Source organism: Heptranchias perlo, chromosome 9 (assembly GCF_035084215.1).
Source record: "Heptranchias perlo isolate sHepPer1 chromosome 9, sHepPer1.hap1, whole genome shotgun sequence".
NCBI lineage: Eukaryota > Metazoa > Chordata > Chondrichthyes > Hexanchiformes > Hexanchidae > Heptranchias > Heptranchias perlo.
This window is the reverse complement of record NC_090333.1, coordinates 4,782,448-4,804,831: the sequence shown is the minus strand read 5'-3', so window position 1 is coordinate 4,804,831 and position 22,384 is coordinate 4,782,448. Positions and strand designations below refer to the sequence as shown.

At 43.4% G+C, this 22,384-nt stretch overlaps 1 protein-coding gene across 1 annotated transcript in view; it reads left to right on the top strand.

Moving 5' to 3' along the window:
- The window catches only part of LOC137325103 (collagen alpha-1(XXIV) chain), a 423,963-nt gene that overhangs the window by 346,515 nt on the left and 55,064 nt on the right, over positions 1–22,384 (top strand). Inside the window, exons 45-46 of the mRNA XM_067989822.1 lie at positions 3,580–3,633; positions 8,028–8,135. Of these exons, the coding sequence (XP_067845923.1) occupies positions 3,580–3,633; positions 8,028–8,135 (162 nt within the window). The remainder of the gene's footprint in view (positions 1–3,579; positions 3,634–8,027; positions 8,136–22,384) is intronic.

The following is a 22,384-nucleotide window of genomic DNA, read 5'->3' as shown; positions in this document are numbered from 1 at the left end:
TAATTCCAGATTTTTTTGGCTCCACTCTCCTTCTCAGACTTGTTGATTCCTCTTTGTGTGAAGAACTATTTCTAGACATCAGACTTAAATTTGATTTTTGCTGGTTAAAACTTGTATCCCCTTGTCCTACTCATAGAAGTTACAACATGGAAACAGGCCCTTCGGCCCAACATGTCCATGTCGCCCAGTTGATACCACTAAGCTAGTCCCAATTGCCTGCACTTGGCCCATATCCCTCTACACCCATCTTACCCATGTAACTGTCCAAATGCTTTTTAAAAGACAAAATTGTACCCGCCTCTACTACTGCCTCTGGCAGCTCGTTCCAGACACTCACCACCCTTTGAGTGAAAAAATTGCCCCTCTGGACCCTTTTGTATCTCTCCCCTCTCACCTTAAATCTATGTCCCCTCGTTATAGACTCCCCTACCTTTGGGAAAAGATTTTGACTATCTACCTTATCTATGCCCCTCATTATTTTATAGACTTCTATAAGATCACCCCTAAACCTCCTACTCTCCAGGGAAAAAAGTCCCAGTCTGTCTAACCTCTCCCTATAAGTCAAACCATCAAGTCCCGGCAGCATCCTAGTAAATCTTTTCTGCACTCTTTCTAGTTTAATAATATCCTTTCTATAATAGGGTGACCAGAACTGTACACAGTATTCCAAGTGTGGCCTCACCAATGCCCTGTACAACTTCAACAAGACATCCCAACTCCTGTATTCAATGTTCTGTCCAATGAAACCAAGCATGCCGAATGCCTTCTTCACCACCCTATCCACCTGTGACTCCACTTTCAAGGAGCTATGAACCTGTACTCCTAGATCTCTTTGTTCTATAACTCTCCCCAACGCCCTACCATTAACGGAGTAGGTCCTGGCCCGATTCGATCTCCCAAAATGCATCACCTCACATTTATCTAAATTAAACTCCATCTGCCATTCATCGGCCCACTGGCCCAATTTATCAAGATCCCGTTGCAATCCTAGATAACCTTCTTCACTGTCCACAATGCCACCAATCTTGGTGTCATCTGCAAACTTACTAACCATGCCTCCTAAATTCTCATCCAAATCATTAATATAAATAACAAATAACAGCGGACCCAGCACCGATACTGTCACAAATTAATTTGAAGAAATTATCCGGGTTTACCTTTTCTATACCATTTGTTATTTCATGTACACCTATGAGGTCTCCAGGCAGTCAACTCCTTTCAAGGTTGAAAAGGCCAGGTTGGTCCAGTCTTTCCTCGCAATGCTGTCCTCTGACACAAGTAATCAGTCTCCACTCAAGCAACTACCATTAAGGTCTGTAGCAATAGAGTTATTTGGATCCCAAGACAAAATATACAGACCTGCTTATAGTGATGGCCAGTTTGAAATCTGGAGACTGCCAGCAAACTGTGTAAGTGCACAAGAAGTCGCTGGTGCCAGCTACCTCGTTGGCAAACTGGCAGTGCCAATAGGGGAGATGGGTTGCAGGGGAAACTCACCAAAACAGACGTAGGTCGAGATATTTGAGCAGCGCCGGAAACCAGCACGAAACGGGTGTCATGGTGGGAAACGGGGGCCTGAGGCTCGCTGCAAATTGAGCCTCAAGCCTCATCACCACAATTGCTGCAGATGCCAATCAGGCGTCCCGACGCAGCTACCTTGGGAAACTCAGCCAGATCCCTCGCAGGGCAGGCCCGCAGGTAAGTTCTGGGGAGGGGGGTTGGTGGCGGGGCGGAAGGTGAACTAGAGGGGGGGGAGTCATGGGGTGGGGGGGGGTGGTGAGCTTGGGTGGGCAACGGCCCCTAAGTATTTTTGTGGAGCCAGGAGGAGCACTCCACTGTGAAACGAAAGTATAACAATGTTAACTTGCCTTTTAGCGAGCTCGTGCTCCTCCCGGTTGATGACGAATTTCGAGCGGGATCCTAAAACAGGCATTAGGACCCCTGATTTGCACATTCAAAGCACCTAACACCTGTTGCAAGAGGACGCCCTGGGCACTTGGCAGTTGCTGGCTTCCAAATCGGCAGCCGGTGCAATTCCAAGGTGATGGGGTGGGTGGGGGCGGTGGGACGCGAGGATTTGCATGCCCGAAATTGGTCCTCCAAAGTAAAATTGTTGCCCAAAAGAAACGGGTACGACCAGGATCCCCTGTATTTTCTCCACATCTTTCTCCTTTTATGACCAGCGCGCGATTTACATTAAATGGCAATACAATCAATTGCAGCCTGATCCAGGCTGCTGATGTAATTTTGGCATCAAGTTTTGACGTGACCACCATGGGAAATGAGCACAACAAAACAGCCCAGACAGTGAGGGCTTACTGCATAAACATCTGGATACTCTGTGCAATAAAGACTTCAGAACCTTCTTGTTCTTAAGTACATATTAAGCATTAAAGTAGTGTGACTGTCTTCTCAGTCTCACCGCACACCGCTTTAGGGCAGAAGAAAATAGTTGATCTTTATGAGGTACGTTACCATGTTTCATAGATCCCGGAAACACACTGGCTGCAATATTTTCAATATTTCTAAAGTACAAAGCAAACCCCTAACTAATTGGTGTTAAGAGCTCCATTGTACGTCTCTATCAAGTTTTTGAAATGTGAGCTGTGTCTGATGAATTCAAACAAAAACAGATGTGTAGAGTCGGTGATAATGATCACGTCTGGGCAGCAGTGGGGCTGCTACGGTTGGTTTCCCTGCTCCCGTGCTATGGAGGGCAAACGACTCATAATCTTTTATAAAACTCGGGGTATTGTCATTTTTTTTTTGCCAAAGAAATAAACATACTTAAAATTTAATTTTTTTTTTAGCTTTCGGCTTTAAAATCAGCATTGCAGAGTGACAGAAATATTTAAATCTTGATTCTAAATTACATAGAATTACATGGAATTTACAGCAAAGAAAAAGGCCATTCGGCCCAACTGGTCAAAGCTGGTGTTTATGCTCCACACAAGCCTCCTCCCACCCTACAGCATCTCATCCTATCAGCATATCCTATTCCTTTCTCCCTCATGTGTTTATCTGGCTTCCCCTGAAATGCACCTATGCTATTTATCTCATCTACGACTCCTTGCGGTAGTGAGTTCCACATTCTAACCACTCTCTGGATAAAGAAGTTTCTCCTGAATTCCCTATTGGATTTATTCGTGACTGTCTTATATTTATGGCCCCTCGTTCTGGTTTCCCCCATGAGTGAAAACATCTTCTCTACATCTACCTTTCAAATACTTTCATAATCTTAAAGACCTCTATCAGGTCACCCCTCAGCCGTCTCTTTTCTAGAGAAAAAAGCCCCCAGCCTGTTTAGTCTTTCCTGTTAGATATAACTTCTTTAGCCTTTCGCCTTTTAAATTGTCAGTATTGCAGAGTGACAGAAATATTTAAATCTTGATTCTAAATTCTAAAATTCTTCAAGCAAAATAACAGGAACATAACTTAATGCTTCATCACAATATTCTAAGCATATGCATGGACAGGCAAAAGAGAATATTGATTGAATTATATGCTAATTTTTTTAAAATCTCAATGGCAAATATCTCGTAACTTAATATTAATTCTGAGCTGTCTTTAATTTTACAGGGTGCAAAAGGCGCAAAAGGATCTTGTGGTGAAGCAGGAAAACCCGGATTATCAGTGAGTAGTCCTAATTATAGGAACATAGGAACAGGAGTAGGCCATTCAGCCCCTCGTGCCTGCTCCACCATTTGATAAGATCATGGTTGATCTGTGATCTAACTCCATATACCTGACTTTGGCCCATATCCCTTAATACCTTTGGTTGCCAAAAAGCTGTCTATCTCAGATTTAAATTTAGCAATTGAGCTAGTATCAATTGCCGTTTGCAGAAGAGAGTTCCAAACTTCTGCCACCCTTTGTGTGTAGAAATATTTTCTAATCTCGCTCCTGAAAGGTCTGGCTCTAATTTTTAGACTGTGCCCCCGACTCCTAAAATCCCCAACCAGCAGAAATAGTTTCTCTCTATCCATCCTATCTGTTTATATTATATTATATTTATATCATGCACACTTTTTAACCATCAAATGCCTGGAAAAATATTTCCTTTACATATTGGCCCAGAATTTGCTGTAGCCGGTCAGCGAACAGCGTCCGCCGTTGGTTCGACTCGCCATCGCTCCTGTTTAATCTCCATGATATTTTGCCCCTCAAGTTGCTGGAAGTGGGAGATGGAAACGGTGCAGTGCCCCCGACAGGGCATCTGGGACCTGAGTGAACAGGGCAGGCAACTGGGTATCTCCTCCACCAATCAAATTGAAGGATTGTGAAATTAACAATGCAAGGACTAAGGAGGAAGTGTAAGTTAGAATAGTGAATTCGATGTCAAATCAGGAACAGAAAGAGAAATAAAGAGAGGGAAAGAAAGATTGGATTAAGAGAGAGAAAAAAAAGAGTCAGAAAGAAAAAGTTTTTAAAAAAAATTAATTTTAGATTTTTAAAAACAATCTCCAACAGCAATTAAAACCTGAAGGAATGAGACTGCACGTTTGTAATAGTTAATTTTCAGTGCCAGAGAGCTTGTTTGGCAGTAACTAACACTTAGCACTTCGTTAAAAAGCTATTTAGACTGGAATAGACAAGACTTAACTTTCTGTGGCGAGTTTAGTTCGTATCTACTGCGCAAATACAGCAATTTCACGCCGTTCAATGTATTTCAGCGGTGAGGCAGACAGCGAGATACCGTTTTCGTGAAGTTTATGGTGGAGCGGCGCAATTCAGAGAGCAACTTTTGGATTTCCGCATTTAACCGCGCATCTGCTCCACACCTGAAGTTGCTGTGTGACTTGTGCATAAATAACAGCGAGCGCCATTAGCCTCACTGTTACTGTGACAGCAAATTTTGGCCCATTATGAAGCAGAATCGGAGAAAAGAACAAAGTGAAAGAGCATTGCTTAATTGGTACAACCTGCTCAGCCATTTTTGGGGACAATCTTTTAACCCCCCCCCCCTCCCCAAATTTTGCTGTCAAGCTATCTATTTTCCCCAAGGCGTAGCATAGAACAGTGCACAAGTCAAAATAGGTGGAGTTCTTGGGGCCCCCTCAATTCAGTTTCTGGTGACCAGGGGCCACAGCAGAAAAAGCCTCCTACTTTGTCAATAATTGTTGCTAAATTGGTGATCTTATTCACACATTAGTGTAGGAAATAGGAAATGACACATTGGTACAGTAAGATAATGTACTTCTGACATTGGGACCAAAGCACATTGTTAGAGGCAAGTAAACTGTGTTATGTTTGCCCAAACAGTGCTTGATACAGATGCCTGAAATGCTTCCTCGTAGTATGATCCCTTGCCTTTATGAGCAATGTTGAGTCGTCAACAGTGCTATCAGGTGACACTTACTCACCAATAACCTGCTCACCAATGCTCAATTTGGGTTCCGTCAGAACCACTCGGCTCCAGACCTCATTACAGCCTTGGTCCGAATATGGGCACAAGAACTGAATTCTAGAGGTGAGGTGAGAGTGACTGCCCTTGACGTCAATACAGCATTCGACTGAGTGTGACACCAAGGAGCCCGAGAAAAACTGGGGGTGGGGGAAAACTCTCCAGTGGCTGGAGTTATACCTAGCACAAAGGAAGATGGTTGTTGTTGTTGTTGGAGGCCAATCATCTCAGCCCCAGGACATCTATTTAATTGTAAAATATTGTAATGTTTTTCTTATTTTCCTTTCCGTCTCTTTTTTCTCTGTCTCATAATCCAATCTCTCTTTCCCTCTCTTAATTTCTCTTTCTGGACCTGATTTGACCCTAATTCACCCTCCTTCTCCGTCACTCTTTTGCTTCTTTCTCAATCATTAAATCTCATTGGTTATGGAGATAGACTGTGTATCCCATCGTTCACCAAGATCCCCTCACCTTGCCTAAATCGGCGGCACACAGAATCTTCAAGCTGAAGGGTGAGGGAGAAAGTCTAACTCATGGGGCACGCTGTCAGATGCCCCACTCCAGCAAGATCTGGGCTGACTCTTAATGCCCTCTGAAGTGGCCAGGCAAGCCGCTGAGTTGTAAAACAATCGCAATTTGCAGTGGCTCAAGGAAAAATCGTACCAGCACCTTCTTGGGGAAACTGGGTGATAATTGCAGCATTGCCAGCACCGCCCAAGACCCTTACGTTATTTTTTTAAAAAGCACAATGAGATGGTCAATAAACAATAGGGCTTTTAAAAACAAATTCGAAACCATCACTTCTTGGAGCCTTCAGGTTGACCAGCAAATCATAGAATAGAATCATAGAATCTTACAGCACAGAAGGAAGCCATTCGGCCCATCGTGTCTGTGTCGGCTCTTTGGAAGAGCTATCCAATTAGTCCCACTCCCCCTGCTCTTTCCACATAGCCCTGCAAATTTTTCCTCTTCAAGTATTTATTTAGTTCCCCTTTGAAAATTACTATTGAAACTGCTTCCACCGCCCTTTTAGGCAGCGCATTCCAGATCATCACAACTCACTGCCTAAATTTTTTTTTCCTCATGTCACCTCTGGTTTTTGCCGATCCCCTTAAATCTGTGTCCTCTGGTCACCAACCCTTGTCCCACTGGAATCAGTTTCTCCTTATTTACATTATCAAAACCCTTCATGATTTTGAACACCTCTATCAAATTTCCCCTTAACCTTCTCTATTCTAAGGAGAACAATCCCAGCTCCTCCAGTCTCTCCACATAACTGAAGTCCCTCATCCCTGGTCCCATTCTAGTAAATCTCTTCTGCACCCTCTCTAAGTCCTTGACATCCTTCCTAAAATGCGGTGCCCAGAATTGGATACAATGCTCCAATTGGGGAATTAAAGACAATTAGTCAGTACTTGTAGTGTTAAGGCCACTGTTTTGTTACACGGGTATGATCGTGCAGTAAGTCCTATCGTACTGGGAACTAGGACCAAGTAACACACTGCTGTGAATTGCACGACGCAGTGCCCTGAAACATCTCCCAATGCCATCTCCAAGGTGGCATTATTGCTGCGTATTTTTTCTTTAAACTTTTGATTTCCCATTCTAAATTAAAAAGCTAACACTGTACGAGTTTGTATCAGATAAAGCTGTAAAATTAGTTTTCTTATAAAGAAGTCACAGAAGTTGTGCTTTTTTGTCCTTTCCTTAGATAGTGTCGATCACATTGCTTCTGAACAATGTTATTTGATGATATAAAATGTTAAATTAATAATCAGCATCTTAGCTCTGTATTTGAAGAGGTTAAGAGTTTGATTGTGGTATCAGCCACAATCAAACTCAGTGGCTCAGTGGGTAGCACTCTCACCTTTGAGTCAGAAAGTTGAGGGTTCTAAGCCCCACTCCAGAGACTTGAGCACATAACCTAGGCTGACACACCCAGTGCAGTACTGAGGGAGTGCTGCACTGTCGGAGGTGCCGTCTTTCAGATGAGACGTTAAACCGAGGCCTTGTCTGCCCTCTCAGGTGGATGTAAAAAATCCCACGGCACTATTTCGACAAAAGGCGAGGTAGTTCTCCCTGGTGTCCTGGCCAATATTTATTCCTTAACCAACATCACTAAAATAGATTATCTGGTCATTACCTCATTGCTGTTTGCGGGACCTTGCTGTGTAAAAATTGGCTGCCGTATTTCGTACATGACAACACTTCAAAAGTACATCATTGGCTTTAAAGCACTTTGGGACGTCCTGAAGTCGTGAAAGGCATTCTATAAATGCAAGACTTCCTTTTTCTTTCTGATTGTTGATCAGACAGTATAAGCTTTAGTTTCAGGGTTGACGTTTTCTCATTTGGATTTGCTTCTGTTACTTAGATGAGATTTCATCAGTTCCCTGCTAGGTTACCATGGTAACACTTTTAAAAACAATAAAATACTTCTATCTTGAGGTGAGTAAGACACAATTCTGAGGATTTAACTTGCCCTCCTAATAGATGATTGCGTGCTGGCATGAGACTCCTTTGATTCAGACAGCCCTGCCCTCCACTGGGAGCTGGTAAGGAAGATGGATGAAAATTTTGGGAAAAGTTCCTTTGTAGCCATTTTCTTGACTTGTTTTTATAGGGAATCACTGGACCAACTGGTACAAAAGGAGCCCCAGGGTACCCAGGACTAAGAGGAAACCCTGGAAATATTGGAAAGCCGGGATCTCCTGGGCAGCGTGGGCGTCCTGTAAGTATGTTCTGCGATTCAAATGCCTGTAAATCTTGAAAATGCCAACATTTTTTTTTTGCGCGAATTTCGTGCTCAACAAAATGGGAGATGTTTGGACTGTTTGGACACTTTTGGCATCCAGTGTCAGCGTCAAGCACTTCCAGGTCAGGTGTAGCACACGTTAGGCACAAAGTCGAGCTCCTTCTACTCGTCTCAACAATACGTCTCAGAGCCACCCTCAGGAGAAGACCCCCGAATGTATCAACGCCATTTTTACGTGCCTCTGCCCTGTGGCCTCTCTGGACCAATTTAGTGGCAGCTGGTGCTAAATTTGTTTTATGTGCGAACTAGGATCCGGGTTTAACTGCCCAAACTCACTTTGAACTGAACCTTTATAGATAAAAGACAAAGAGGACTTTACTCCATTAAGTCTGGGTTGGATTTGAACCTAAATGTGAAAATCTCGTTGCACTACCGAGTCCCAATTGTCCTAATTGTGCCTGAAAAGATACAACAAGATCAAAGCTGCGTTTTGCAACAAAGACCAAATAACGCCATTGTCTTCTTGGAGAATTTTTTTCATTTTGAAGGTTTTATTACCAAGAAATTAACATTGATCTATATATAAATGAGCTGATGAGTAAAATGAGTGAATTGGATGTCCAATGGAACAGAACATAAGAACATAAGAAATAGGAGCAGGAGTAGGCCATTGGCCCCTCGAGCCTGCTCCACCATTCAATCAGATCATGGCTGATCTTCCACCTCGCCACCATTTTCCCACCTGATCCCCATATTCCCTGATTCCCTTAGAGTCCAAAAATCAATCGATCTCATCCTTGAATGTACTCAACAACTGAGCATTCACAGCCCTCTGGGACAGAGAATTCCAAAGATTCCCAACCCTCTGAGTGAAGAAATTCCTCCTCATCTCAGTCCTAAATGGCCGACCCCTTATCCTGCGACTATGCCACTAATTCTGGACTCTCCAAGCAGGGGAAACAGCCTCTCAGCATTTACCCCATCAAGCACCTTCAGAATCTTCATATGTTTCAATGCGATCACCTCTCATTCTTCTAAACTCCAGAGAGTATAGGCCCATTCTACTCAATCTCTCCTCATAGGACAGCCCTCTCATTCCCAGGAATCAGTCTAGTGAACCTTCGTTGCACCGCCTCTAAGGCAAGTATATCCTTCCTTAGGTAAGGAGACAAAAACTGTACACAGTACTCCAGATGTGGTCTCACCAAAACCCTGTACAATTGCAGCAAGATTTCCTTACTCTTGTACTCCAACCCTCTTGCAATAAAGGCCAACATACCATTTGCCTTTCTAATTGTTTGCTGTAACTGCATATTAACTTTCTGCCTTTCATGTACAAGAACACCCAAATCCCTCTGACCAGCAAGATTTAATAGTTTCTCATCATTTAAAAATATCCTGTTTTTCTATTCTTCCTACCAAAGTGAATAACCTCACATTTCCCCACATTATACTCCATCTGCCACCTTCTTGCACACTCACCTAACCTGTCTATATCCCTTCGCAGACTCTTTGTGTCCGTCTCACAGCTTGCTTTCCCACCTAGCTTTATATTGTCAGCAAACTTGGATACATTACACTCAGTCCCTTCATCTAAGCCATTAGTATAGATTGTAAATAGCCGAGGCCCAAGCACTGATCCTTGCGGCACCCCACTAGTTACAGCCTGCCAACCTGAAAATGTCCAGTTTATTCCTACTCTCTGTTTTCTGTCCGTTAACCAATCCTCTATCCATGCTAATATATTACCTCTTCCCTTGTGTAACAACCTTTTATGTGGCACCTTATCGAATGCCTTTTGAAAATCCGAATATACTACATCCACTGGTTCCCCTTTATCCACCCTGCCAATTACAACCTTAAAAAACTCTCATAGATTTGTCAAACACGATTTCCCTTTCATAAAACCATGTTGACTCTGCCTAATCATATTATGATTTTCTTAGTTCCCCATTACCACATTCTTAATAATGGATTCCAGCATTTGGGTGTACAGGGCACAATTTAAAAATTTGCAGATGACACGAAACCTGAAAGTTTAATAAACAGTGAAGAAGATAATGAGAGGACATAGACAGGCTGGTGAAATTGGCGGACACATGGCAGATGAAATTTAACGCAGAGAAGTGCGAAGTGATACATTTTAGCAGGCAGAACGAGGGGAGGCAATGTAAACTATATGGTACAATTCTAAAGGGGGTGCAAGAATAAAGAGACCTGGGTGTATATGTGCACAAATCTTTGAAGGTGGCAGGACAGGTTGAGACAGCGGTTAAAAAAAACATACGGGATCCTGAGCTTTATAAATAGAGGCATAGAGTACAAAAGCAAGGAAGTTATGTTGAACCTTTTTAAAACACTGGTTCGGCCAGAACTGGAGTATTGTGTCTTTGAAGGTGGCAGGACAGGTTGAGAAAGTGATTAAAATCATTGTTTTCTTTTTTCCCTTGTTTTTTAGATTAAAAAAATGTATCAATTCTGAAATTCAGAAGTGCTTTAAGCGAATAAGAATGTTTCATTTTTAACAGAAATGCAGCACCAATTTTGTGCTTTCCACTTTTGCATTTCCCACTTCAGGCTTTTGATATACTTACGGGGGGGGGGTTGGAGGGGGGTGGGGGTGAAATTGAATTCCTGTGGGGTGGGCGGGCTGCACAGAGCGAACGGCAGCGGATCGACCGCCCGTGTATACCCCACCCTCCACCCCACCCCGTCTGATTTTCCTTCCCATTGATGTCCAAGGACCCCCTGCCAGATTTCCCTCTCCCGGTCGCCTGTTTCCCAAGAGAGAAACGAGCAGTTGGCAATTGAACATCTCCCCCCACTCCTTGTAGCCGAGCAGATTGATATTTGGTAAGGGTGCTCAGGATTTGCGGTGAACACATCATAGCATTTAATACACTCTCCTTTGGAAACTGCACTTTTTATTGCACTTAATGAGGGCAAAACATATAAAGTGGTGGAGACGGTTCTTCGTGAAAGGTCAGCAATTTCCATCCTTTGTTTGTTTCCTGAACCCACAGACAGACGAGAGATTATCAGTCTTCTGGTTGCATGTCTACCGTTATTGCTGTGGTCACTTTCGTCAGTCAGCATAAAACATGATCAAGTGTTTAAAACATGATCTACAGTTTCTATGAATAGATCCCATTGTTCCACTCACTTTGTTCTTAGAGCAAAACAGGCCGACACGCTATGGTGGCTGAAGAGAACAATTCTGCAGGCCAGTTGAATATCGAGTGATACAGCTTGACTTTGAAGTATTGCATATTGAAACATTTGTCTGCAGCACCTCATTTTCTCTTGTATAATGCTTATTTCATAGAATCATACGGCACAGAAGGAGACCGTTCAGCCCATCATGCCTGTGCCGGCTCCTTGAAAGAGCTATCCAATTAGTCCCACTCCCCCCATTGCCCTGTAAATTTTCTCCCCTTCAAGTATTTATCCAGTTCCCTTTTGAAAGTTACTATTGAATCTGCTTTCACCACCCTTTCAGGCAGCGCATTCCAGATCATTAATAACTCGCCGTTTTAAAAAAAAGATCTCCTCATCTCACCCCTGGCTCTTTTGCCAATTACCTTAAATTTGCGTCCTCTGGTTGCCGACCCTTCTATGTAGTTGATAAATAGTAGCATTTGAAAGGCATTGATTTTCATTTTTAATGTATTCAATAGAGTTTGCAATTATGACTTTAATTGAAGCTGAAATGGTGGAATTACTAAGTTCTCGTTTTCATGCTCTTTTTTTTGTACCATTGAGAAAGCAAAGTGGAGGACCAAGTCACCAAGTGTCGGTCGAAAGAGTAGAAGAGAACATAATGTAGTGATTAAATGTTGACAAGTTTATGTTTTAAAGGTCGATTAGAGGATGAAAGAGGGAGGTAAGGAATTCTGCAGTTTTGAGAGCCTGGGAAAGAATGCTTTAGATTAGGAGGTGACGAGTTGTCTTGATTTCAAAACAGTAGGGAGGTAGAGGAGCTCACATACAGGAGGCTGTATTGGCAGTCATCAGGCAACCAAACAAGAAAGCTTACGGGCAGAACTGAGAAAGGTTGAATGCTAGAAGTAAGAGGCAAGAAAGATTGCATTAGGGAGAGAAGTTAGAGGTTGGAGGTGAGTGCATGATCACATAGAGTGATATAAAATCTACAGCACAGTAACAGGCCATTCGGCCCATCTGGTCTATGCCGATGTTTATACTCCACACGAGCCTCCTCCCACTCTAATTACCTCTTCCTACTCTACCCCCATATCTCTCTAATTCCTTCTATCTCATGTATGCGTCAAGCCGCCCCATCCATGCATCAGTGCTATCTGCCTCAATCACTCGGTGTATGGCAGCGAGTTCCACATTCTCACTCTCGCTCTGCGGAAAGAAATTTCTCCTAAGCTCTTTGTTTGCTCTGTTAGTGGCTATCTTATATTTATGTCCCCTTGTTTTAGGCTCACCCTCAAGTGGAAACAGTTTCTCCACAACCCCTCTATTGAACCCCTTCATAATTTCAGATGACTATCAGACCTCGTCTTAGTCTTCTCTTTTCCAAAGAGCCCCTGCCTGCTCAATCTTTCCTGATAGTTGCGTCCTCTCAATTCTGGTTAACATCCTTTTGGATCTTTTCTACACTTTCTGCAGTGTGTCAATATGCTTTTTGCAGCATGGAGACCAGAACTGCACACATTACTCCACACAACTCGCCAAGGCTTCTTCGACAGCACCTCCCAAACCCGCGACCTCTACCACCTAGAAGGACAAGGGCAGCAGGCGCATGGGAACAATACCACCTGCACGTTCCCCTCCAAGTCACACACACCATCCCGACTTGGAAATATATCACCGTTCCTTCATCGTTGCAGGGTCAAAATCCTGGAACTCCCTTCCTAATAGCACTGTGGGAGAACCTTCACCACACGGACTGCAGTGGTTCAAGAAGGCGGCTCACCACCACCTTCTCAGGGGCAATTAGGGATGGGCAATAAATGCTGGCCTTGCCAGCAATGCCCACATCCCATGAATTAGTTAAAAAAATCGTGCTGTCTAACCAAGGTTCGATATCAATTTTAACATTACCTCCCTGCTTTTGTATTCTATTCCTCTAGAAATGAAGCCCAGTACCTTGCTCGCACTCTTCAGGGCATTATCAACTTGTGTTGCTACCTGTGAGACAATGAGATTTTTGTTGTATCCTCCCCAGCCATGTGATATAAGTTTTTGAGTCTCCCCCCTAGTATGGGATAACTACTCCCACTCTGACTCCTAAAGTTCAATACGCTGCCAGGTTCATGTTGGAATAAATCCGGTCTGCAGACAATTTTCCGGCAGGAGTTTGAAACATATAAAATTCTGACAGGGCTAGACAGACTAAATGCAGAAAGGATGTTTCCCCTGGCTGGGGGGTCCAGAACGTGATATCAAGAAACAGCTGAGTGCACTGGATACAGCAAATGCTATGGGCCCCGACAACATCCCGACTGTAGTGCTGAAGAATTGTGCTCCAGAACGAGCTGCGCCTCTAGCCAAGCTGTTCCAGTACAGCTACAACACTGGCATCTACCCGACAATGTGGAAAATTGCCCAGGTATGTCCTGTCCACAAAAAGCAGAACAAATCTAATCCGGCCAATTACTACCACCCCATCAGTCTACTCTCAATCATCAGCAAAGTGATGGAAGGTGTCGTTGACAGTGCTATCAAGTGGCACTTACTCACCAATAACCTGCTCACCAGTGCTCAGTATGGATTCCGCCAGTACCACTCGGCTCCAGACCTCATTACAGCCTTGGTCCAAACATGGACAAAAGAGCTGAATTCCAGAGATGAGGTGAGAGTGATTGCCCTTGACATCAAGGCAGCATTTGACCGAGTGTGGCACCAAGGAGCCCGAGTAAAATTGAAGTCAGTGGGAATCAGGGGGAAAACTCTCCAGTGGCTGGAGTCATACCGAGCACAAAGGAAGATGGTAGTGGTTGTTGGAGGCCAATCATCTCAGCCCAGGACATTGCTGCAGGAGTTCCTCAGGGCAGTGTCCAAGGCCCAACCATCTTCAGCTGCTTCATCAATGACCTTCCCTCCATCATAAGGTCAGAAATGGGGATGTTCGCTGATGACTGCACAGTGTTCAGTTCCATTCGCTTCAGATAATGAAGCAGTCCATGCCCACATGCAGCAAGACCTGGACAACATCCAGGCTTGGGCTGATAAGTGGCAAGTAACATTCACGCCAGACAAGTGCCAGGCAATGACCATCTCCAACAAGAGAGAGTCTAACCACCTCCCCTTGACATTCAACGGCATTACCATTGCCGAATCCCCCACCATCAACATCCTGGGGGTCACCATTGACCAGAAACTAAACTGGACCAGCCATATAAAAACTGTGGCTACAAGAGCAGGTCAGAGGCTGGATATTCTGCGGCGAGTGACTCACCTCCTGACTCCCCAAAGCCTTTCCACCTTCTACAAGGCACAAGTCAGGAGTGTGATGGAATACTCTCCACTTGCCTGGATGCCTTTTGTGTCTAGAAATCTATCTAGCTCCACTTGCAGCTCCAACAACATTCAAGAAGCTCGACACCATCCAGGACAAAGCAGCCCACTTGATTGGCACCCCATCCACCACCCTAAACATTCACTCCCTTCATCACCGGCGCACAGTGGCTGCAGTGTGTACCATCCACAGGATGCACTGCAGCAACTCACCAAGGCTTCTTCCACAGCACCTCCCAAACCCGCGACCTCTACCACCTAGAAGGACAAGAGCAGCAGGCACATGGGAACAACACCACCTGCACGTTCCCCTCCAAGCCACACACCATCCTGACTTGGAAATATATCGTCGTTCCTTCATCGTTGCTGGGTCAAAATCCTGGAACTCCCTTCCAAACAGCACTGTGGGAGAACCTTAACCACACGGACTGCAGCGGTTCAAGAGGGCGGCTCACCACCACCTTCTCAAGGGCAATTCGGGGTGGGCAATAAATGCTGGCCTTGCCAGCGACGCCCACAACCCATGAACGAATTTTATAAAAAGGATACGGGGTAGGACATTTAGGACTGAGATGAGGAGAAATTTCTTCACTCAGAGGGTGGTGAACCTGTGGAATTCTCTCCCACAGAAGGCTGTGGAGGCCAAGTCACTGAATATATTTAAGAAGGAGCTAGATAGATTTCTAGACACAAAAGGCATCAAGGGGTATGGGGAGAGAGCAGGAACATGGTATTGAGATAGAGGATCAGCCATGATCATATTGAATGGCGGAGCAGGCTTGAAGGGCCGAATGGCCTACTCCTGCTCCTATTTTCTATGTTTCTATGAGTTTGGCGATATAACCTTCGCCACTTCGCGGTGTCATTTTTCCATGAGAAAGCATCCTCCACAAGAAGGCTTCATTAGCAAGGGAATGGGATTAGATAGAGTAGCGACAGCTCTGGTTGGAAACTGCCACAGGCACGATGGGCAGAATGGCCTCCTTCTTTGGTGAGATTTTTTTTTACATTTTGGTGCTGCTGGGAGTTCAAAAGAATAACTGCGATGGCGTGCCTGCAGTGGAATACTTTGAATGGAGACCAGCATGAACGTAGCGTGCAACGCAGCAAACATTTGTGTCTGTAGTTTGTGCTATCCGCGGCCAAAATGAGGTTTCTTTACAGTTTCTAACCCACGCCAGACTTCAATCACTAGGTCCACCTTTGTTCTTGCGTTATCTCTTTCCTGCTTCATTACCAAAGTAAAGATTGCCAGTATTTATGCAAATAAATACACTCTACTCAGAAAAATAGAAGTTTCACTTAATTTACAGTCCAGGTCATATGCTGTGGTGAAGATCACTCAGACACACGTTTACATTGCCTGATGTCACACGCCTCCTTGTCTGACTCAGTGGATGCAGTATCCCTTATAATCATAACCTTTTATTCAACGCTACTCACACACAGCCACATATGGCTTTAACTTGCTGTTCACTCATGATCGCCTACTCCTAAGAAGGATTTGCTCCCTCTTGAGTCATGAGCAATGAATATGATTCTACGTAGTAGTAATTTAAGCTTTGAGGAAAGGTTAAGAAAGTTGAGCTTAGAAAAAAAAAAGGGAGACTTTCAGCCGATCCAGTTGGAAGTTTTCTAGATTAGCAAAGCAATTCACAGAATCGATCTGGGCAATTGTTCCCTGCGGTGAAGAGTTCAAGTATGCAGGCACTCGTGCTCAAAACATTAGGAAGTTAAGAATAAGAGAGGAAACCAGACAGAGCTTTTGCACCCAAAGGGTAATTGATTTATGGAATAAGTTATGAAGGAAGGTCATTGACAAAAGACAATGAGATGGATTTCTGTTGAGATAAGAAGATTGAGAATATGGTGAAAAGAAAGACTTGCATTTATATAGCGCCTTTTACAATCTCAGGACATCCCAAAGCGCTTTATAGCCAATTAAGTACTTTTGAAGTGTAGCGACTGTTGTTATGCAGGGAAACTCAGCAGCCAATTTATGCATAGCAAGATCCCACAAACAGAAATGTGATAATGACCAGATAATCTGGTTTAGTGATGTTCCTTTGAGGGATAAATATTGGCCAGGACATGGGGAGGATCTCCCCTGCTCTTCTTCAAAATAGTACCATGGGATCTTTTACATCCACCTGAGAGGGCAGAAGGGGCCTCGGTTTAACGTCTCATCCGAAAAATGGCACCTCCGACAGTGCAGCACTCCCTCAGTACTGCACTGGGAGTGTCAGCCTAGATTTTCTATGAGAAAGGGACAGACTTGTTGGGCCAAAAGGGCTTTTTCTGTTCCTATAAGTATCTTATTACCTTAAATTTGTACATTGCGAGAGGAATATAAATCATTTCAGGACATGTGGTGTAAGGAACCATAATCTGGGCATGACATACAACATGTACTTAAGTATACTTTTTAGACAGTTTCACATGCCTATATTTCTATCAACCTGCTATGCTTTACAGTTTGGTTTGTCCCCTCATTTGGAATCAGCAAACTTTGATATCCTTCCTCTGGTGCCTATGTCCAAATCATTTATATAAGTGAAGAACAAAAGACATCCCATCACAAATCCCTGGGACACACCACTACCCACATTGCAGAAATTATATTCCCAATGCATTTGGCTACATCCCCTTGCATTTTTAAAAAATTATTCTTGTAAAACTTGGAAGACTGCATTTATTGTCCATCCCCAGTTGACCTGAGAAGAAGCTTAATTGCTACCCACTACAGATTTGGTTCTCTCTAGAAAATGACACTGTCTAAATCTAAAACAACTAGTTTCATGACCTCTGCTGGTTTAAAAATGCATAACATTGTTTCGCATACAAATCGCATAATAATAGTAATTAAACTTTTATTAATTTTATTTTTTGGCATAAACGGCATTTTACAAAACAGTTAGTGAAAGGAAGTATGGATTATTTTAATTTCAAGGAGTTAAGCAACCAACGGACAACAGACCAAAATATTTATGATCCAAAGATTTATAGTAACAACAACAACTTACGTTTATATAACCCCTTTTAAAGTAGTAAAATGTCCCAAGGCACTTCACAGGAGCGATTATCAAACAAAATTTGACACCGAGCCACATAAGGAGATATTAGGACAGGTGTCCAAAAGCATGGTCAAAGAGGTAGGTTTTAAGGAGCATCTTAAAGGAGGAGAGAGAGGTAGAGAGGCGGAGAGGTTTAGGGAGAGAATTCCAGAGCTCAGGACCTAGGCAGCTGAAGGCACGGCCGCCAATGGTGGAGCGCAAGAGGCAAGAATTGGAGGAGCGCAGAATCTTGAAGGGTTGTAGGGCTGGAGGAGGTTACAGAGATAGGGAGGGGGGAGGCCATTGTTGGATTTGAAAACAAGAATGACAATTTTAAAATCGAGGTGTTCCCGGACCGGGAGCCAATGTAGGTCAGTGAGCAAAGGAGTGATGGGTGAACGGGACTTGGTGCGAGTTAGGATACGGGCAGCAAAGTTTTGGATAAGCTCAAGTTTATGAAGTTTTTGCTTTTCCATGATAATTGTTCAAAAAAGGGTGTAAGGATAAACCCGGCAACTACAGGCCAGTCAGTTTAACCTCGGTGGTGGGGAAACTTTTAGAAAAGATAATCCCAGACAAAATTAGTAGTCACTTGGACAAGTGTGGATTAATAAAGGAAAGCCAGCACAGATTTGTTAAAGGCAAATCGTGTGCTACTAACTTGATTGAGTTTTTTGATGAGGTAACAGTGAGGGTTGATGAGGGCAATGCGGTTGATGTGGTGTATATGGACTTACAAACGGCCTTTGATAAAGTGCCACATAATAGGCTTATCAGCAAAATTGAAGCCCGTGGAATAAAAGGGGCAGTGGCAGCATGGATATGAAATTGGCTAAGTGACAGGAAACAGAGAGTAGTGGTGAACGGTTGTTTTTCAGACTGGAGGAAGATATACAGTGGTGTTCCCCAGGGGCCAGTACGAGGACCACTGCTTTTCTTGATATATATTAATGACTTGGATTTGGGTGTACAGGGCACAATTTCAAAATTTGCAGATGACACAAAACTTGAAAGTGTAGTAAACAGTGAGGAGGATAGTGATAGACTTCAAGAGGACATAGACAGGCTGGTGGAATGGGCAGACACATGGCAGATCAAATTTAATGCAGAGAAGTGCGAAGTGATACATTTTGGCAGGAAGAACGAGGAGAGGCAATCTAAAATAAATGGTACAATTCTAAAGGGGTGCTGGATCAGAGAGACCTGTGGTTATATGTGCACAAATCTCTGATAGGTGTCAGGATAGGTTGAGAAAGCAGTTAGAAGGGCACACAGGATCCTGGGCTTTATAAATAGAAGCATAGAGTACAAAAGCAAGGAAGTTATGTTGAACCTTTATAAAATACTGGTTCAGCCACAACTGGAGTATAGTGTCCAATTCTGGGCACTGCACTTTAGGAAGGATGTGAAGGCTTTAGAGAGAGTGCAGAAAAGATTTACTAGAATGGTTCCGGGGATGAGGGACTTCAGTTACGTGGATAGACTGGAGAAGCTGGGGTTGTTCTCCTTAGAGCAGAGAAGGTTGAGAGGAGATTTGATAGAAGTGTTCAAAATCATGAAGGGTTGAGATAAAGTAAATAAAGAGAAACTGTTTCCATTGGCGGAAGGGTCAAGAACCAGAGGACACAGATTTAAGGTGATTGGCAAAGGAACCAAAGGCGACATGAGGAAAAGCTTTTTTATGCAGCGAGTAGTTATGATCTGGAATGCACTGCTTGAAAGGGTGGTGGAAGCAGATTCAATCATGGCTTTCAAAAAGGAATTGGCTAAATATTGGAAAGGAAAAATTTTGCAGGGCTATGGGGAAAGAGCAGAGGAATGGGACTAACTGGATTGTTCTTACAAAGAGCCAGCACAGGCTCAGTGGGCTGAATGGCCTCCTTCTGTGCTGTAATGATTCCATGATTCTACTTGATGATACAGAAATAAATGAATTTCCCTAAGACCGTATAACTCACAAAACTCAAGGGATTTCCCTTCCCTGTCTGAGAGGGCACTGCGACCAATTGGAGCACCTCCATTCTCCTTCCTCAATTGAGCTGATGCAAGACAGGAATTGAACCTGTCCCTTTCTGATCCCTGCGGTTGTTAAATGCTACCTTTACCATCTGAACCATCAAGGGTGTTAGAACGTGTTATTTTATGGTTAACGGTATAGGTTTGTATTCGATTAATCTCCTTCCGGCAGCTTTCCTTCTCACCTGCTTTTTTAAAAATTCATTCATGGGATGTGGGCGTCGCTGGCAAGGCCAGCATTTATTGCCCATCCCTAAAAGCAACGTAATATCCTTAAAGTTACATGTCAAAGTAAAAATAGTCGAATGATCAGTTGGCACCTCTGTTAATATATTTGCACAGGAATACTCAGGGATTTTTTTAAAGTATGACAATCAATTGAATGGAGACAGCTCCAATATTTCCAGATAGCAACCAGACTAGAAGATTACTCCAGACTTATATCTGAACATATAAATATATATAAACAAAGTGCATAATGGCAAACCCCTTATGACACACTGTACATAACTCCCTTGTGTTTTGTACGTTACTTACAGCAATTTATTTATTTCCATATCATCAAGTAATCATGGATAACAAAACTGCTATAAATCTTTGGATTATAAATATTTAGGTCTGTTGGGTGCTTAACTACTTGAAATTAAACCAATCCATACTTCCTTTCGCTAATTCATAGAATCTTATAGCACAGAAGGAGGCCATTTGGCCCATCGTGCCTGTGCCGGCTCTTTGAAAGAGCTATCCGATTAGTCCCACAACCCTGCCCTTTCCCCATAGCCCTGCAAATTTTTCCCCTTCAAGTATTTATCCAATTCCCTTTAGAAAGTTATTATTGAATCTGCTTCCACCACCCTTTCAAGCAGTGCATTCCAGATCAGAAAAACTCGCTGCGTAAAAAAAATTCTCCTCATCTCCCCTCTGGTTCTTTTGCCAATTATTTTATGGAATATCTCTCACTCTCTCTCTGTCGTACTTCTCTCTCTTCCTCACTTTGACTAATTCCCCATCTCCTTTCTTTCTCTTGGTTTTAATTTTCTCTCTTTCACTGGCTGAAGTATGTTTTCTGCTGCTACTTTTTTTTGTTGGCTATTACAATTCCCTCTTGATACTTCATTCCCCCTCACCTCATTCCCCGCCCCCCCGCCCGCCCCCACCACTCCCTGTCCCTCAAAAAATTGAGGACCCACCGAGAGCCAAGTGAACTCTCGGAGGTGGTCGGCAGCCATTTTGAATAAGACCAGGCCAAAATGGTAAATGAATGAAAAACTCTGCCTGTGTCTGGCTCCCTGTCATGCAGATGTGGAAACAGTGTGGATTATCTCCGCAAAAATTCCACTGCAATGAAACGTGCACAGAAAGCTGTGGGTGTCCCTCATCTTATCTATGTTAACGTCAAATTGAAGAAAAGAAATTCACCAGCTATGAACAGCAGACTGATTTTTGCAAAGCAATTGTATATCTGAATATTAAAATTGCCGTGTCTTTCTGAGGAGTCCGATTCAATTGAGAATTGCCAATATTTTGAAATTCTAAAAATTTCTAAGAGAAATCCGTCCTATACTATTCAAGATAAAGTTATAAAAAGCAGAAGAAAATAAACCTCAACTATCAAGCAAATGTAAGGAGTCGCACAACACCAGGTTATAGTCCAACAGCTTTATTTGAAATCACAAGCTTTCGGAGCTTTCCTCCTTCGTCAGGCTATTACAATTCCCTCTTGATACTTCATTCCCCCTCACCTCATTACTCCCCGCCCCCCCCCCCCCCCCCCACTCCCCGTCCCTCAAAAAATTGAGGACCCACCGAGAGCCAAGTGAACTCTCGGAGGTGGTCAGCAGCCATTTTGAATAAGACCAGGCCAAAATGGTAATTGACGCAGATTCTGTTCTTTGAATGAGACGTCGAACCCGATGCTCGGTCTTCCCTGTTCCAGCGGTTCGGATTTATTTTAACACCTGACGAAGGAGCAAAGCTCCGAAAGCTTGTGATTTCAAATAAAGCTGTTGGACTATAACCTGGTGTTGTGCGACTCCTTACATTTGTCCACCCCAGTCCATCACCGGCATCTCCACATCATAACTATCAAGCAGATACGGTAAGGTGTTTTCTTTGAAGAATGATTTAGTCTAATGCTACGATTACAGGTAGTTTTTTATTCACTATGCAAGGTAATGTAAACTGGCACCCAGCGCCATTGACGCAGATTCTGTTCTTTGAACGAGACATCGAACCCGATGCTCAGTCTTCCCTGTTTCCAGTGGTTCGGATTGATTTTAACGATCCCGTGGCACTGTCCAAACAAGAGCAAGAAGTTCTCCTGTTATCCATGGCCAACATTTCTCCCTCAACCAGTACAACAAAAACCAGATAACGGTTCATATATCTCGTCGCTGTGTGCAAAAATAGCCTTTGTGTTTGCCGACGTAACAATCACTGCATTCCAATGTGATCCGTTGTGTGTGAAGCACTTTGAGATGTTTCGAAAAGATGGGATACGGTATTCTATAAAATTATACGTCATTTTTATTTTACTTCTCTCCTCAGAGGACAACACTTTCCTTTCTTTATTCACCCGTAGCACCTTTGAACTAGACGTGCGGTGGCGTGAAGAGGCAGTCAATTTGACTTTCTATTCCAAATCTGTTGTCTCTCTCTCTCATTAGGAAG